At 34.5% G+C, this 18451-nt stretch overlaps 1 protein-coding gene across 6 annotated transcripts in view; it reads right to left on the bottom strand.

Moving 5' to 3' along the window:
• The window catches only part of AGL (amylo-alpha-1, 6-glucosidase, 4-alpha-glucanotransferase), a 73153-nt gene that overhangs the window by 27579 nt on the left and 27123 nt on the right, over positions 1–18451 (bottom strand). For all 6 annotated transcript variants that reach the window (XM_077952591.1, XM_001106354.5, XM_001106287.5 and 3 more), the window contains 12 exons: positions 16538–16661; positions 15789–15952; positions 15410–15511; positions 15141–15296; positions 14897–15047; positions 12041–12165; positions 11834–11946; positions 11587–11721; positions 8168–8298; positions 4994–5130; positions 4614–4747; positions 3748–3923 (listed from right to left, as the gene is read on the bottom strand). In XM_077952591.1, the coding sequence (XP_077808717.1) occupies positions 3748–3923; positions 4614–4747; positions 4994–5130; positions 8168–8298; positions 11587–11721; positions 11834–11946; positions 12041–12165; positions 14897–15047; positions 15141–15296; positions 15410–15511; positions 15789–15952; positions 16538–16661 (1648 nt within the window). The remainder of the gene's footprint in view (positions 1–3747; positions 3924–4613; positions 4748–4993; positions 5131–8167; positions 8299–11586; positions 11722–11833; positions 11947–12040; positions 12166–14896; positions 15048–15140; positions 15297–15409; positions 15512–15788; positions 15953–16537; positions 16662–18451) is intronic.

Raw genomic sequence — 18451 nt, forward strand, 5'->3', positions numbered from 1 at the left:
TGAGTCACTGTACCTGGCCAAACTTTCTTTTATAAATTAAATTTAAAGAGTAAAATCGGAGATCAAATACTTAACACATAAACACTAAATATTAATTATATATTTAAAAAGACGCTACCTTGAACTTAAGGATAATAAATAAATCAAAATATGAAATTATTAACTTAATGATACCTAATTAAGTATACTTATTGATCTATCACTTGAGTCAACATTTATTATCAAATTTCCCACTAATTTAAAATAACTTAAAAGTGTTATGGCCGGGCGCGGTGGCTCAAGCCTGTAATCCCAGCACTTTGGGAGGCCGAGACGGGCGGATCACGAGGTCAGGAGTTCGAGACCATCCTGGCTAACACGGTGAAACCCCGTCTCTACTAAAAAATACAAAAAACTAGCCGGGCGAGGTGGCGGGCACCTGTAGTCCCGGCTACTCGGGAGGCTGAGGCAGGAGAATGGTGTAAAAACCCGGGAGGCAGAGCTTGCAGTGAGCTGAGATCCGGCCACTGCACTCCAGCCTGGGCGACACAGCAAGACTCCGTCTCAAAAAAAAAAAAAAAAAAAAAAAGTGTTATATTCTGTATACAATATGTACAATTTTACTTGTCACTTAAAATTAATTTTACAGACAAAAACAAGGATTTAATGTGCCAAATAACTTGAACATTCTAGGTAATTGGAGCTTTTATATACAAGATAAAATAGTATGATTAATGGTGCAATCTAAAATTTTACTTAAAGATTGAGTTTGGTTTCTTATAAAACACTAAGGTCAGGAGTTTGAGACCAGCCTGGCCAACATGGTGAAACCCCGTCTCTACTAAAAATACAAAAAATTAGCCAGGCATGGTAGTGGGCACCTGTAATCCCAGCTACTTGGGTGGCTGAGGCAGGAGAATTGCTTGAACCCGGGAGGTGGAGGTTGCAGTGAGCCGAGATCACACCATTGCACTCAGCCTGGGCAAAAAGAGTGAAACTCCGTCTCAAAAGAAAAAAAATTATGCTAAAGCACAAATATCACACATATTTTGGTTGGGGAAACTGAGGACAAATAAAATATACACAGCATTCATTTATAACTAACTTCAAAGCACTTAACGCTATTTGAAAATTATCTTGTTTGCTCCCTGTTGAATGAATGTATCTTCCCAGTAGGAAATAAGACCTATGAGTAGAAATCTCATCTACCTTGTTCACCAACAAGTATGTATTCATTGAAAATTGTAACTGTATATAATATATCCCTATAAATATTTGATAACTGAAATAAAAAACCAATATTAATATGTAAATTGAAAAGTGAAAGAATTTGACTAAAAGAAAGTTTTGGCAATTCCCGAGTGTACTTCACAATTTAAGTTTCTGTTTATTGGAAATTAGATGTTAGTTTCTTCCATTAAGAAAGATAAGAATTAGACCTTTTTCCTACCTATGTGGTCTCCAAAATGATGGTACAAAATTTCCCCAAATACACTGTGTATTATTTACTTATGGTTAATATGTATGGTTTATATATGGATGATATATACATAATTTTGATGATAGCAATGACAGCAGCTAACATATATATAGCACTCTGTGCCATAAGGACACTTCCTAGTAGTCTGACCCATTTAATTCCATGTATGAAACATGAATATAGGTAGACTCAAAGGTGAGTCTGAATCAGTATATCCAAAAATATATGCAGTCTGTCTTTGTGAAAAAGTCAAAACTATAAAATCTCTAGCACTGATATATGGAAATGTTTGTATTAACTTTTTGACCTGTAAGAGTACACAACTAATAGATTTCATATCTTCTAAGTGATTTCTAATTTGTCAATTATTAGAACAGGCTACAATTTTTTTTTGTTTTTTTGAGAAAGGGTCTCCTCCCACCCAGGCTGTAGTGCAGGGGTGTGATCACAGCTCACTGCAGCCTCAAACTCCTTGGCTCAAGGGATTCTCCTGCCCCAGCCTCCTGAGTAGCTAGGGCTACAGGCACATACCACCATGCCTGGCTAATTTTTAATTTTATTTTGGTAAAGATGGGGTCTTGCTATGTTGTTCAGGCTGGTCTTGAACTCCCTGCCTCAAGTGATCCTCCCGCCTCAGCCTCCCAAAGTGTTGGGATTACAGGTATGAGCCATTGTTTTTAATTGTTGTTGCAATACTATAACCAAAGGAAGACATTCCCAATCAGTTTAAAATGAATCCCAAAAAACCTATCTGCAAATCTGAATACAGTCCTGTTTTTTGCAAGTAAAGAGTAGGCAAACACTCCCTTGGGATGCTAGAAGCAAATATCACACTTTTACCTGTATTTGCTTATCAACTTAATTTTTTAGTTTTTGTTTTATATCATACCTGATAAGCATGTCAGATGTAACAGCTTATATCAGTATATCGTTTAAAGTGTATGTTTTGAAGATGTTTAACAACAGCAGTACACAATCAAAAAGGTTGAAATTACTACTTTTTGTAACAGGCTTCTAAAAAGTAGGCTTTAAAACCAAGTTATTTACATCAGTGTTTCTTTTGCCCCTCTGGCTAAGGTTGTTTCACGAGCATCTGCATTGGATTCATGAGGGAACAACGGATACCAGGAGATCAAACAGTCAAGTGAAAATCTAAAAACACAATTACAGAACTAAAACAGCATTTTATGAATGTTTCATGAACATTTTTAATGGAAAGGTAATTTTTATTTTAGCTGTTGGGTATCACTAAGTCTTTTTTTCTGGTCTAAGTAGCTGCAAATTTAAGGGTAAAAGAGGGAATTACACAGATAACACTACTTCTTTCTTCCTGTAACTTGGTATTTTTCAGTTTAGTTTAGAAAGTTCTAAACTTCAGTTGTCTCAAATACTAAGTACTTTCTAGAAATATGCTTGAAATGTATTAAAAAGAAAACAAAAGCCTGTCCTTTAGTCTATTTTGCTTACTTGAATTTGTTATTTGACTCAGGTTTTAAATCTTCTTGGAATAAAGTATATTGATTCAAATGTTGAAAGCATTTGATTGCAATTAGACCCATGAAAAAAATTATTTAACATCTGTTTTATAATTTATAGGGACCTTTACATGATCTCTTGATAATTACAAGGTTGGGTTTATTTATTTATTTTTTTTTTAATTTTTTTTTTTGAGACGGAGTCTCGCTGTGTCTCCCAGGCTGGAGTGCAGCGGCTGGATCTCGGCTCACTGCAAGCTCCGCCTCCCGGGTTCACGCCATTCTCCCGCCTCAGCCTCCCAAGTAGCTGAGACTATAGGCGCCCACCACCACGCCCAGCTAGTTTTTTGTATTTTTAGTAGAGACGGGGTTTCACCATGTTAGCCAGGATAGTCTCGATCTCCTGACCTCGTGATCCACCCGCCTCGGCCTCCCAAAGTGCTGGGATTACAGGCTTGAGCCACCGCGCCCGGCCGGGTTTATTTTTTAAAATTGGGGAAAAATATAGAAAAGAAGATAGTAAAATAAATTTGATTTAAAAAAAACACAGAATATCAAGAGTTGGAAAAATAGAAACATGAAGAAAAGAATCAGCTAGCCATAAAAAACACACATAAATGCCTGGTGCACAGTTATAATTAAACAGTATGCATAGTCACTATTTTTATGAGTGAAAATCTATGAAATGTACTAAGCGGTAAAATAAAATCTTAAGTAACGTTACAAGGTTTTTAAAAATAATCATTTTCCTGTAACTTTTCTCCTGTGAATACTACTGATTTACATATTTTAACCTTGTACATAATTCCTTACCTGCAGCTAGAGAAACACAACATTGCTCCTTTTCTTTTGTGATCTCATTTAATCTATAAGGTACATCCGTTAGTGCAGGTGAAAGAATTGGCAGGGAAGGAAATTTTCCTACTCCACACAGTTGAACTGAACCCAGTGAAAGGTGTTTCACAAAGGTTGAACCATTCTGAACAAAGCTGTAACAAAAGTGATGGAATTAATTACTTGTAGAAATATAAAAATTTTTAGCAGTTTTATTTTACTTGGTTTCTTTCCTTCAAATGATTTTTCTATACAATCTGTAACAATGGTCATATTAGTTAAAATTTTTTAAAATTTGGTTAGATTTCAAAACTGCTTTCATTTCACCCATTATTTTAGCTGGTTTACAGTCCACAGATGGTTGTAAAACAAATGGCAGAAATGAAAGTTTGTTCTTCTGAAATTATGTCCTAATCAATTTGGTGGCTCTCACTAGTACGCTTAAATTTGTGGTTCCATTTTAGGAAAATTCATCATTAAAGGCAAATTTCATTCATAATAATAGTGGAATTTTTTCCTCTTGATGAAAAATTAGAAAAATTATACATGTATGTTTCAGAAATTTTATCAATTAACTCAGTAAGTCCATGAATACACAGAAACAATATAAAACAATACTCTTATCAATATATTTTATTAGCTTTTAGAACAGATTTTATAAATTCAAGCTTGTTTTTGTATGCCACACAGACTAAAGGATTCTAATAAATTTACTATCCACCTACAAGCCTTTTCAGTTCTATGACAGTTCTTCATGGTTTGGTTTTTTAAGAACATGTATGAAGTGACTCTGTATATAGTTTCTACACAGATATGCCCATTTATTCAAGTTTTGTTGGATGTACCTTGACATCTGCTTCCATGCTATATCCAGAAGAGTGGTATATGCACCAATTAATATAGCATCAAAGTAACATGGGATAAGGTAACGTGGGATCTGCTTCAGGTAGAAGAACATAGCCTGCAACCATTTACCAACCTATTATAAAAATAAATTTGAAAGTTAATTTGGTATGTGTATAGGCTAGGTGTGTTTATAGAGGTAAATCTAAACATGCAACTTTAGTAATCTATAAACCCTATTTCCATTTACTAGTACTGAAAGATGATGAAGAAAGGAGGAAAACAGTTCAGGTTAGAAAACAATCTAAATATTATATATAACATGGTAATATTTATTATTATGTCCTTGATTTTTTTGGGACTATAATATAGTTCTACTTACTTCAGCAATAGTTCCTGATCGTGAAATAAGCCGGTTACTGACATAGTCAATCATCCAATCTCCAGATCTCAAATTATTACAAAAAGGATGCCCCAAGTCATTCTTTGGTCTTATTTCTGCCAATACAGACATTAAACCTGAAAATGCAGAGACATGTCATGCTGTACTATCGGTAGCATCAATTTGTTCGTATATCCTCTAGTCCCTACTCTGCTAGTGTCTATTCTAGTGATTTGGGGTGAATACGTATTAGAGGCAGACACAAGGGCTATCCAGTCCCCAACAGCGCTTAATATAGTTGAAGATAAGTGTGACAATATTGGCTTGAGACAAGTTACAAAGGCATACTGAAGGAGACCACTGTCACAAGAGATATAAAGAGCTTTTCAGGATTCATAGCTTCTGGGACTGGTCTTATTCTTTTGGATTTTAATGTTATAATATTCAAGGGTAACTGGCATGGCTTCCCTGCCCAAAAGCATCTCAAGAAAGAAAAGTGATAAGCCTATGTTTTTTCATGTTGAAAAGTAGTGGGTTCATCAATATTCAGGCTAGATTTAAGGAAATCATAGAACTGGTTTCAGAGGGAGCAAGAACACCTATGGAGATAATAAGAGTAAAGTATACTTTGGAAGGAATTGTTGAAATTTAACGGGAGGTACTTAGAACTAAGTGAAATATCAAAGTGAGGTGTGTGTGTGTATGTATATATATACACATACATATATACACATATACTTAAAACATAAAGATGTTGGGAAACATATATATACACACATATATATACACACACACATATATATACATATACTTAAAACATAAAGATGTTGGGAAACATATATGTACACACATATATATATACACACACATATATAGACATATACTTAAAACATAAAGATGTTGGGAAACAAGACTATAAAATAATATTCTACATATGCCCTAGCATTTTCATGGACAGCAGATAATGCTCAGTAAATTTTGGTCTCACTGTGGAATAATGGAAGGACATAAGGAAAACAGTGTTTTAGAAACAGATCTGATGATGACCAATGAAATGGAATGATTTGCAGATGAGGTAACAAGATTTGGAAAATTGGTTAGTTGGTTTTGTTTATAGGACTTAGTCCTAGAATACAGTGAAAACTGGAAATAAAAAGGATATGGTGTACCCAACAGAATATGGAAAAGAATCCACAAATCATAATGACTGATTGGATATTGAGGATGAAAGGCACAGATCCAAAATGGACTCCTGGATTCCAACATGACTAGATATACCATATTATAAGGAGGGAAATACATTTTGTTTAGGGGAAAGAAAGGTCAACAAAGTAGTTAAATCTGATTTAACCTGAGGCTCCTATTAGCAGCCTGCTGGAAATATGTGGGTTGCTGAAAATATTAAACGATCAGAGGGGAAAAGGATTAGTATAAAGCAGCAAAAAATAAACAGGTAAGGGCAATTCTATTTAGAAAAGATAAGAAGAATCATTTCATTAGAAAGACAAGGAGAATTAGCAAAGAAGCAAACTGAACTATAAGAAAGATAAAGGCTAGAAAAAGAGAACACACAAATTTGGTCTTTTTAGTGAACTAGAAGTAGTTTAACAACTCAGAGTGAAAATGAAGCAGATAATTACTTAAATCTGGTAACATATACACATCTTTTAAAAATTAATTAAATAAATTTATTTATTTTTTGAGACACAGTCTTGCTCTGTCACCCATGCTGGAGGGCAGTGGCATGATCATAGTTCACTGTAGCCTCAAACCTCTCTCCAGCTCAAGTGATCCTCCTGCTCTGGCCTCCCAAAGCATGAGATTACAGGCGGGAGCCACCATGTCTGGCTCACATATACTTCTTTCTTACAGGACAAAACATTTTGTGTTAAAAATGAGAATATTTTAGAAAAAAAATATCGTTAAGTTCAAAAAGTCTCAAAAAAGTTTATTGAGAACTGCTTATGTGCTTGGTTTTGTAGGAAATACAAAAGCTAAAAAACAAGAAGCATAAAAAAGATAAAACTTAATTCTTCTTTCTCAAGGTATGCAGCCTACTTACTTAGTGTGGTTTTAAGGCTAGAAATTTCCAATTACTTATTATAAACTAGGTGTCATCTAGTGAGCTGTTCACATGTATTAATTCATTAATCCTAACCATAATCCCTGTGGTAGGTACCACTCTGCAGATGAGAAGACTAAGCCATAGAGCATTTACTTCAGGTTATAAAGCTAGTCAATGTAACCCAGGAAATCTGGTTTTAAAGCCTGTTTCTTAATCACAATGATAAAGATTCACAAAAATCATTATACTAATTACCAAAACAAGGCAATATATTTCAAGGGCCAAGTAAGAGGTATAGAAAATAAATGCAATGGGTATCTGGAGGACAAAGAAATTACTGTAAAAAGCAATAGTTAAAGAAGCTTTTATGAAAGATGCAAGAATTAAATTAGTCCTTAAAGATGGGTTAGATGGACAAAGAAAGAGTTGAACAAAAGGCATAAGTGGAAAACTATATGAACTAGGAATACAGGTGTGATAAAGCAAATTTCTTAAACATCTAAGGAAATATTACCAACTAGATGAATTAAACTGATAAATATTTAATTCCTTTAACTCATCTTACAACTACTCTATGTTTTACTGTAAGTTCTCTTTACAAGATAAAACAAATATGCAATATTTCCCATTAGATTTAAAAAAAGGTGAATGGATTATATTTACAACCTAATCTCACTTGGGGCCCAAACAAGCATATTCTGTTTCTTCTTATATAATAAACCAGGCCAAGAAACATTAATTAAGGTCCAAGTATACATAAAGAGCTACACAGACCTTAAGGAAAGAGATAGAACTAGTAATTCTAGGTAAAATTTACTGGGTAATTACTTTGTGTTACATCCTGTTTTCAGTGTTTTATGTGAATGATCTCACTAATCCTCACAAAAACCTTCTAAATTAGATAATATTATTCAAATTTTATAGAGGCAGAAATTGGTGCACAGAGAGGGTATATTACTTGCCAAAGGTCAATCAATGAGTAGGAGCAGAGCCATAATTGCAACCCAAGCAGGCATACTCTGAGCCTATATACTCTATCACCTGTAAAGAAGACAACAGACGACCCTAAAAGAAAAACACAAAGCTCAGCTGTCCTTCTATTTGCTTACCTTGAAGACCTGCATATTTAAGGGCTGACCAGTTTGGTATGTCATAGCACCCTCCACCATCTTCCTTTTCTTCTGATTCACATCGGTAAAGGATCTGATTTAGCTCAGCCAAAGTTAATTTGGAGGCAATACTAAGAATTGGAAAATAAAGATAACCATATATTGAAGTTTCGCTTGTTGTCAATAGAAACAAAAGAAGATAATCTGAATTATAATCATAAAATGTCTTAGCAGTATATGTTTTAGGAACTCAGCATTCAAATAAACATTACAGTCATACATTATAAGTAATTATTAAAGGACAAATTATGCAAAAGATTCAATTAGAAGCAACAATACTTCCAAACGAAGGAAATAATCAAGTACCAAATTGTATTGATTAGAAGTATGCTGGGAAAAAATTTTGGCTTCTATATCCTTGATCTTATAAATTTGTTTTTTTAGCCTTTCTAGTTTGGACTTAGTGTTTTCCTTCCTTCTATTATTTATTTATGTGTTCTCATCTGATTTCCCTCCTTTATATTTCCCTAAGTGAGACATCAAGAACTTTTTATGCTAGTTATTGTATACTAAGAATACTTATCAGAGGATCACTAAAGGAATAATAAAAAGTCAGTTAACTGCCTAGGAAATCACGTGCTCTCTGCCTTTATACTATTCTCCATGTCCCTCCTCTTCTCTTCTCTTCTCTAAGGCTGCACTGCCTCTCAGCTTGTTTATTCAAGAAACCAGGATTTTCTCAGATTTAAGATGCCTCCTGATAACTGTTAGAGGGAAGACTGACTATCATGGCCTTGATTTCCCTTTGTTTGGTCAGCAGTAAGACTGTATAACTGACCACATCTGAATACAGCTGAAACTGTATTTTCCTGTGCTTCTATAATAGATGCTCAGGTAATTTCATTTTACATGACTGCCATTTTATGTGAACACATATCCACTTGAATGTATATTCTTCTTTCTCTTTTAGTTTTGGCTCAATTTAGAAAATCATTGTCATCTGTGCTTTGTTCTCTCCATCTCAGCTTTCCTCCTCAGAGCTAGTTTGTGAGTCAGGCCTGAGTCAAATCATTCAGAAGCCTCAGTATCAACTCCATTCTAGGGCAATATTTTTCAACACACAGCCAGTGGACTCCTTGCCTAAAAATTACTTGGGGATCTTATAAAACTGCAAATTTTTTGGCCTTGCACCAGAATAATCTGAGCAGGTCTGAGGAGGAACATGCATTTTACAAGCAGTTCACCCAACACAAAGCTGCTTCATCACAGATTTTTTGGTTAAGAATGCAACTACTTTATTAAGAATAGTTTGAATTAAGAGTTAATATCCTTAACAATAAAGTCTTACAAAACAACAAAAAAAGCTGAACACAATAGCAAAATGGAGTAATACATAAAACTACACTTCAACAAATACAAATGGCCAATGAACAAAATATTTAGCTTAACTAATACTTAAATTATATGAAATGTTATTTTTAACTATTTTATATATACCAGTTTGATTAGTAACAGCTAACACTTATCAATCACTATGTGTCAAAAACTATTGTGTTTTACTCAAGTAATCCTCACAACTCTGGAAGAAAGGTGCTATAATTATGTCTATTATAAATTCTCAAAGGTCTCTTTTTTTCTAGAGACAGGGTCTTGCTCTGTTGCCCAGGCTGGAGAGCAGTGGCACAATCATGGCTCATTGCAGCCTAGACCTCCTGGGCTCAACTGATGCTGATGCTCCTACTTCAGCTTCCTGAGCAGCTGTGACCACAGGTGTATGCCCCAACTCCCAGCTAATTTTTTAAAAACATTTTTTAGAGATAGGGTTTCACTATGTTGCCCAGGCTGGTCTTAAACTCCTGGGCTCAAGTAATCCTCCCACTTTGGCCTACCAAAGTGCTGAGATTATAGGAGTGAGCCACTGCACTCAGCCAGGTCTTACTTCTTATAGCTAATAAGAGTCTGCAATGGAATTCAAACCCAGTTAGTCTGGTTCTATACTCCATGCCCTTAAACACTATATTATATTGTGGTATAATATATTGGTATTGGTAATGATGGAAATTCTTGGATAGAGCTGAAAGTATTAATTAATATAATCTTTCTGGAGGCAATTTGGCAGTATGTATTAAAAGCCTCAAACATATGGATATAGTATAACCCAATGGTCCTTAACCTTTTTGGCACCAGGGACTGGTTTCACAGAAGACACTTTTTCATGGACTGAGGTTGAGGGAGTGTGGTTTTGGAATGATTCAAGTGCATTACATTTATTGTGTACTTTATTTCTACTATTATTATATTGTAATATATAGTGAAATAACTATACAACTCACCATAATGTGGAGTCAGTGGGATCCCTAAGCTTGTTTTCCTGCAACTAGACAGTGCCATATGGGGGTGATGGGAAACAGTGACAGATCATCAGGCATTAGATTCTCATAGGCAGCATGCAATCTAAATCCCTTGCATGGACAATTCACAATAGGGTTCACGCCCCTATGAGAATTTAATGCAGCCACTGATCTGACAGGAGGCGGAGTTCAGGCCGTAATGCGAGTGATGGGGCGCAGCTGTAAATACAGATAAAGCTCATCTGCCACTCACTTCCTGCTATGTGGCCTGGTTCCTAATGGGCCATGGACCAGTACTGGTCCATGGCCCAGAGGTTGGGGACCCCTCGTCTAACCCAAAAATTCCATTTCTGAAAATTTATACTAGTACTAATGATGACAAACTATGAGCATTTACTATGTGCCAAGCATTGTGTTAAGTGCTTTATATGTGTTATCCTATTTAATTCTTACAAAATTTTCCAGATGGGAGACTGAGATGATGAAAGTTCTAAACAAATTATCCAAGATCATACTGACAGTAATGAAGCTAAAGTTTAACCCAGGTCTAAACCTCAAAACTGATATTCTTCTGTAGTATGCAGTGACATCTAGAAAGGGAATAACTAAGGATGAATGTACAAAGACATACTAATAGGGAATAATTAGAAGCAATCTAGATATCCAAAAATGGAAACTGTTTAAATAAATTACAGTAAAGCCACAAAGTAGAATCATATGTTGACATTTTTTAAAAATGATGTGGTAAAGGCTATGAGGTATGCAACTTAATCTCAAATACTTTGGATAAATTGTGTGTGTGTGTGTACAGAGAGATGCATGTGTGTGTGTATGTATGCATGTAGGCATGTGTGTATCTATATCTATAGAGAGAATACACATGCAGGTACACACACAAATTATAAAGCAATACGGTAAAATGTTAACAACAGGTGATGCTGACACTGCTGGTCCTTGGACGGTACTTTGAGTAGCAAGGATATAGACGACCCTTAAAACTGCTTAATTCAGTCTAGTGGTAACTCACTTATTAAAGTGGCAAATCTCTATCAAACAAGGCATACTTACGAAGCAAAGGGAATTTTTAATATAGGATCTGAATTGTCAACAGCTAGGCTCCCAGATTTAAAGTGAGGACTGAATTGGGTCAGATGATTTCGAAGAATTCCAACAGCGACTTGTGCGTGTGGATCAAGACTAACTCTGAAAAAGTTAATTAAAAAGTGGTTAATTTTTAGGAGTAATTTATTCAAATTTAACAGGATATGCAAACTATTTTAAATATAAGTCAACAGTTTGAGCTCAGTTAACATACCTGAATATAATAACGCTTCCTGGAGACAAGTTTTCAAATTCTATTTCTTGAATATATTCATTGGGCCCTTTTGTGGCAACTCCAGCTTGTTTAACAATTTTACTTTCATTAAGCTTGAAAAAAATTACATTAAAAAAATCCATTCAACAAATAGTTCTAATGTCCTTAAAATGCTAAACATAGTAGTAAGATGAGAGTCCTAAATACCTGAATATGTTCTCTAATTTCTACTGTGATATCTGGCATTCCATTGATTGAATTCTCATCCTTCCTATAAGGTTTCGTATTTCTCTCAATAGTTCTAGCTTCAAGAACTACTTCTTCAATTTTGCCTAGGAATATATAAAAACATTTTAACAAAATTTCATATGGAATCATCAAAATTAGGAAGGCTAAAGTGGTTTCAAATCATTTAACTTAAAGTTGAAAAGAAAATATCAGTTAATTTTTTTTAGAAGTCTGAAAGTAGATGATTCTAACCAAGGTGCATTTTACATTAAAAAAAAAAAATTACGACTTAGTTAACAAAGCTTTTTTTGAAGTAGAGATGTATCAAAATAACAGCTTAGCTCTGGCGAACAACTACCTAATTTTGAGCAGAAAAAAAGCAAATCACTTGAAAGGCATACATTTTTTAAAAAATTGGAATATTTCAGATACAAAAAAAAATTAAAAACCCAGGTTCCACTTCCTCACTTAAAGAAAAATTTACAAATACAAGTAAAGCGTCCGTGTACCCATTCTTCACTTTCAGAGGTAACCTCAATTCAGTTTGGTGCTCACTATTCCTGGCATTTTCACTACACATGCCTGTTTCCTTAAACAACATATATTATTTTCCCTATTTCCAAGTTTTATTAAAATGAATTCAAGGCTGGGAGCGGTGGCTCAAGCCTGTAATCCCAGCACTTTGGGAGGCCGAGACGGGCGGATCACGAGGTCAGGAGATCAAGACCATCCTGGCTAACACGGTGAAACCCTGTCTCTACTAAAAAATACAAAAAACTAGCCGGGCAAAGTGGCGGGCGCCTGTAGTCCCAGCTACTTGGGAGGCTGAGGCAGGAGAATGGCGTGTACCCAGGAGGCGGAGCTTGCAGTGAGCTGAGATCCGGCCACTGCACTCCAGCCTGGGCGACAGAGCATGACTCCGTCTCAAAAAAAAAAAAAAAAAAAAAAAAAAGAATTCAAATTACATATATTTGCAACTTGCTTTTTACTGGTCAACAATGTATTTTTTAGATTCATTCACACTGCTACATCAGCTCTAGCACATTTACTTCAAATGTCAAATAATATTCTACTGTATGAATATACCAAAATACATCTGTTCTATTACGGTTGTCTCTAATTTTTCTCTATTATAAACAATGTTGCAATAAATATTCTTGTGCATATCTTCAAATGGAAATGTATGAAAATTTCCCAGATATATACCTAGGGATAGAACTGCAGGGTCAATGGCTTATATAAAATTACAACCTTACTTTAAATAACTTAAGCTTTAGGTCATTAATCTGGCAATAGGTAACAGAACCTTTTGATCTAGAAATTCTACCTCTGTAAATATACACTAAGAAAATTGCTTAAAAGAAAAAACAATTATCCTTAGTGTATATTTAAAACACTACTAAACATACTAAAGAATATTAAAAACGGCATAACAACAATGTATGAAACATTTAACAAAACAATAATCACAATTTTGTGGACTGACAAGAGGAAATGTTTTAGGAATGATCCGTGACCAAAACAAAACCAGAGATAATATTGTACATTGTGATTGTTGTCCTATAAAACTAAATATGTACATTAGCAAAGATCAGATAAGGATAGTGAATATGAATTTGTGAACAATTAAAGAAACTTTTAGGTATTCAGGTTGATAATTTTTAAAAACAGGAACTATGCATACTCAGCAACTAGCAACCAATATAGAATATGATGATTTTTCTGGGAATTTTCATTTGGTCAATCAATCAACAAACTTTGACAGCTGCTGCATGAACAGGAGCACGGTATGCTATACCACATATAATAGTAAGACAATAAAATACACATATCCAGAAAAAAATCAAGTAATATTAAGGACACACCTCAGGGATGTATTTTATAATTTTTGACTCTCTGTGCCAAAGGAGTACATAGAGACTATAATTGCTGTATGTTCCGAAGAAAGAGAGATCACTGAACAAAGAAGGTGCAACTTTAGACCTTGAAAGATCCAGACAATTCACATAGTATTTGGGAAGAAGTAAAAATACCTATTTGGCTGAAATAGTGGACTGACATAGGGCTAGGATTGTAGATGAGGATGGATTATGAAAAGCCTTAAACATAAGGTTATATTATTTGCCATTTTAGTTTATATATTTGTATGTATGTCTGTGCATATACACAAAGACATATATTTATACATGTACATACATATACACTAACACAAATATATATATTGTTCTGCTAGAAGAGAAATAAATGTTCATTTTACACAAATTAGGAAATAAAATATAAACAAAAATATTTCACAACTCAAAAAATGTTAATATTTGAAAGTATTTCTGTCTAGGTTTTGTTCCACCCAGTAAAAATATAAGTTGCCAAAAATTTCTTTCTTTTTTTTTTTTTTTTTTTGAGACAGGGTCTCACTCTATCACCCAGGCTAGAGTGCAGTGGTGGGATCTGGACTCACTGCAACCACTGCCTCCTGGGCTCAAGCAATCCTCCCACCTCAGCCTCAGGAGTAGCTGAGACTACAGGCATTTGCCACCATGTCCACCTAATTTTTTGTACTTTTTTTGATAGAGACAGAGTTTTACCATAATGCTGAGGCTGGTCTTGAATTCCTGAATTCAAGTGATCTGCCTGCCTCAGCCTCCTGAAGTGTTGGGATTATAGGTGTGAGCCATCATGCCTGGCAAAAGTTTAAATTCTTTTTCTCAAGTACATCCACAGTAGCACTGTGTTATAATATATATGATATATACATGATATGTAACTTTAATGTTATAGTATAATTTAATATAATGATATAATACAAATACAATAACAATTTTCAGATTGCATTACCAGGGATGCACATTTGAGGCACTTCCTTGCTGTAAAATGAAGTCTTGGGATTCCTGAAAGCAGTTCTAGATACAGCCACAACAGACTGATGGATGCTAGGTGAGTGTCTTGTTACTGCCACTATGTCTTCATCAACTTGATCCACATACACCTGAGAAGCAGAAAGAGCACCTAGATTAGCTTTCAAACTGGAAAGACTTACTCTGAAATTGAACCTGAAGAAACAAATTTAATAATTTCTTGCCTGAATAAAACCCTTGGCTCCAAGCTCCTGATGAAGCTTATTGATAGCACACCTGGCTGCAATAATGCCGCTTTGGAAATTAACTTCACCTGTATTTGAAGGCAATGCTTCAGGATTCCACTTAGTGTAAAACCGTTCCTCAGAAACCACTGAAATCTAGACAAAGGTAAAATTTAGCATGGATACATTTTAATTATAATGAATTTTTTTGATAAAAATGCCCAAAGTTATTGGCCATGTAGGTTTTAAAAAACAACATATAAACAAACCTGATGAGGCACTAATTCATCATAGCCTCTTGTACTTCCACTAGCACAACACGCCATAGAAACAATTGTAGTACTTGGAAGAGCATCATATGCTGATCTATGCTAGAAGACAACAACAAAGCAAAAGTTTGCTTTCTTTCAAATGCAAAATGCCATTCTATAGCATAATGAAGTAAAAGGATAATTACATAAATAAATTCATAAGGTAAATAAATTTGCTTTTAAACAAGCAAAACATTCTGAAAACTATGTATTATAAATCAGTTATAAATCTAAGACACTAGTTTGAAGTATATGGAAATGATTGTGACCAAGTGTTAGAGAGTTAAGTATCAAAGCATTCAGCAAAATAAGTACATGAAAAAGATTAGGTGCTTACCACAATAGGACACTCATTATCATGGGTAATATCCATAAACAAGGCATGTGCAATAGCTGGCATTAAAGGCCTCAAACAGGGCTGAACAAAGGATCCAACAGGTTCTCCTCCATATCGGTAAACTAATCTGCCCTCTTCATGACTATTATATGCACTCATTGCCTCTGCAGAGCATTACAGAATATTTTAACAATCTTCATTATTTATGTCCAGGAAGAGGTTAGATTTCTTATCATAAATGATTTTCAAAATAAAGACCACATCAACATTATAAAAAAAAAACTGCTTTAAGGATTTAAACAAATGTCTACTAGTTTAAGTGACAAAAAAGTTTTCCCCGTAACTTAACTGGAGAAATGGCTCATGTAAGGAAAAGGGAACATACGTTGTTTACTGGGATGTAAGCTACACAAAATTCAGTGTAAAACATCTAAACTTTACATCATATCTCCCAGTAGAAGATGAAAAACAGGTTTACGTATTTTCAGCAACAAAAAATGGTTTTGTTAGTGAGTCTTCAGTTCATCCTACTGGTCTTTCAATTTGAAATGAGGTACCTTACCCCCAAGCAGAAATTTATACTGATAAAAATAGAATGAGTCATATTAGAATATGTCATACAAACTATTTAAAAGAACATTAACTGTGTTAAAAAATTATTAAGCATTGCATATGAAGCTATTAAATCCTTTAATCTACTTAAACAAAAGCTAAAGTTTTAGATGGGAAATACACTCCAACAAGCCTACCTCTTATTAAGGAACTAATGCCCAGTCTAGTAACAAAGATATTGTCCAGATCTTCACTTCCTGTGAACAGTTCAGCTACTACATATAAATTGGGTTGCAAATTCCTAGCAGCATCCAACATGTACTGTAAAAAGCACAGCGACAAATGTAACAAATAAATGTAACAAAGAGAAAAGCAAGATAGGAGGAAGGAAGGAAACAAAAGGAGGCATGGATTTCACATAGAAAAATATGCAGCAAGATAAAATGGAAATTCAAGAAGAATTTCCAAATAAAATTTCATTGTACATATGTAAGAAAATATCAAACATACCAAAACACATAGAAACAAGAGAATTTATAAAGAGAAGAAAACAGTTAAAAAGGAAGATTAGATTTTGCAAAGATATTGAGACATGAGAGAGAAAAAGAAGAAGAAAAATGTTAGTTTCATATTACTAAATGTAAATCATAACACTACAATTCTGTTAGGCTTTCTCCCTGTTTGCTTATCTATCTATCTATCTATCTATCTATCTATCTATCTATCTATCTATCTATCTATCTATCTATCTATCTATCTATCTATCTATCTATCTAATTTATTTTTGAGACCGAGTTTCTTTCTTGTTGCCCAGGCTGGAGTGCAATGGCGTGATCTGAGCTCACCACAACCTCTGCCTTCCAGGTTCAAGCGATTCTCCCGCCTCAGCCTCCTGAGTAGCTGGGATTACAAGCATGTGCCACCACACCCAGCTAATTTTGTATTTTTAGTAGAGACAGGGTTTATCCACGTTGGTCAGGCTGGTCGCAAACTCCCAACCTCAGGTGATCCGCCTGCCTTGGCCGAAAAGTGCTGGGATTACAGACGTGAGCCACTGTGCCAGGGCCTATGTGCTTATTTTTAAAACTTTAATCAGACTTAATTTCCAGGTGGTTGACTAAACAATTATTCACAAATTCCCTGATGAATTACGTAGCTGTTGGAAAGATTAGGTCTGCCTGACCAGATTGAAGCCAGTTTCTCCTACAGATGATGATAAAACTCTTAAAAACTCTCATACCTTACAATTTCTACTTGTGTGATTTATATTTAACACTGGTGCTATCTACCTAGCTGTTTATTATAAACACTGGTTTATAATAAAAAATCAGATAGGTTCCAAACTGTTAAACATAACATTTGCACAAAGATTAATAAAATACTTGAAATTCTCTCAGCTAACAAGTAGAATCCTAGTTTTGTAATTTAAAATTAAGTTTGAACATTCTTTTCTGCCATATAATAATCTTAGAAGCATTTTTTTTTTTGCTGTTGCTAAAAGCACAATAAAATAAAGCTGTCATTTTTTGGAACTAGACAATGTTCTATCAGCTTAACTAATGTTCACTAAATCCCTCCAAATCAAATCAATTTTTCATCACAGGACTTGAAACATATACATTATAATACTGCTTTAATATCATACAAATAAGATATTTTTCAGGTAAACACACATTTCCAAAGAACACCTAGGTGACACTGGTCACTAGGAAGCTATCAAAAATCTTACAAGCAGTGCTACTGTAGGGTTTCTAAAACTAATAAACAAAAAAAAATCTTATAAGCAGGATGAAAATTATGAGTTTAATTACAAAGTTGTATTAGATAGAAGGTAATATTGTAAGTATTGGCATTGTTCAGAAGTTATTGTAAAGAGCTCAAAGAGGAATAGACAATGTTTATGTTTACACTTATATTTTTATAAATAATAAAAATTAAATCGATGAGGCTAGACTGGCTTCAATATGCTATAACGTTAATTTTTTTTAAATTTTATTTTATTTATTTATTTTTTTAGACAGAGTCTCACTGTGTCGCTACGCTGGAGTGCAGTGGTGTGATCTCAGTTCACTGCAACCCTCGCCTCCTGGGTTCAAGTGATTCTCTTGCCT

Source organism: Macaca mulatta, chromosome 1, assembly GCF_049350105.2.
Source record: "Macaca mulatta isolate MMU2019108-1 chromosome 1, T2T-MMU8v2.0, whole genome shotgun sequence".
Taxonomy (NCBI): Eukaryota; Metazoa; Chordata; class Mammalia; order Primates; family Cercopithecidae; genus Macaca; species Macaca mulatta.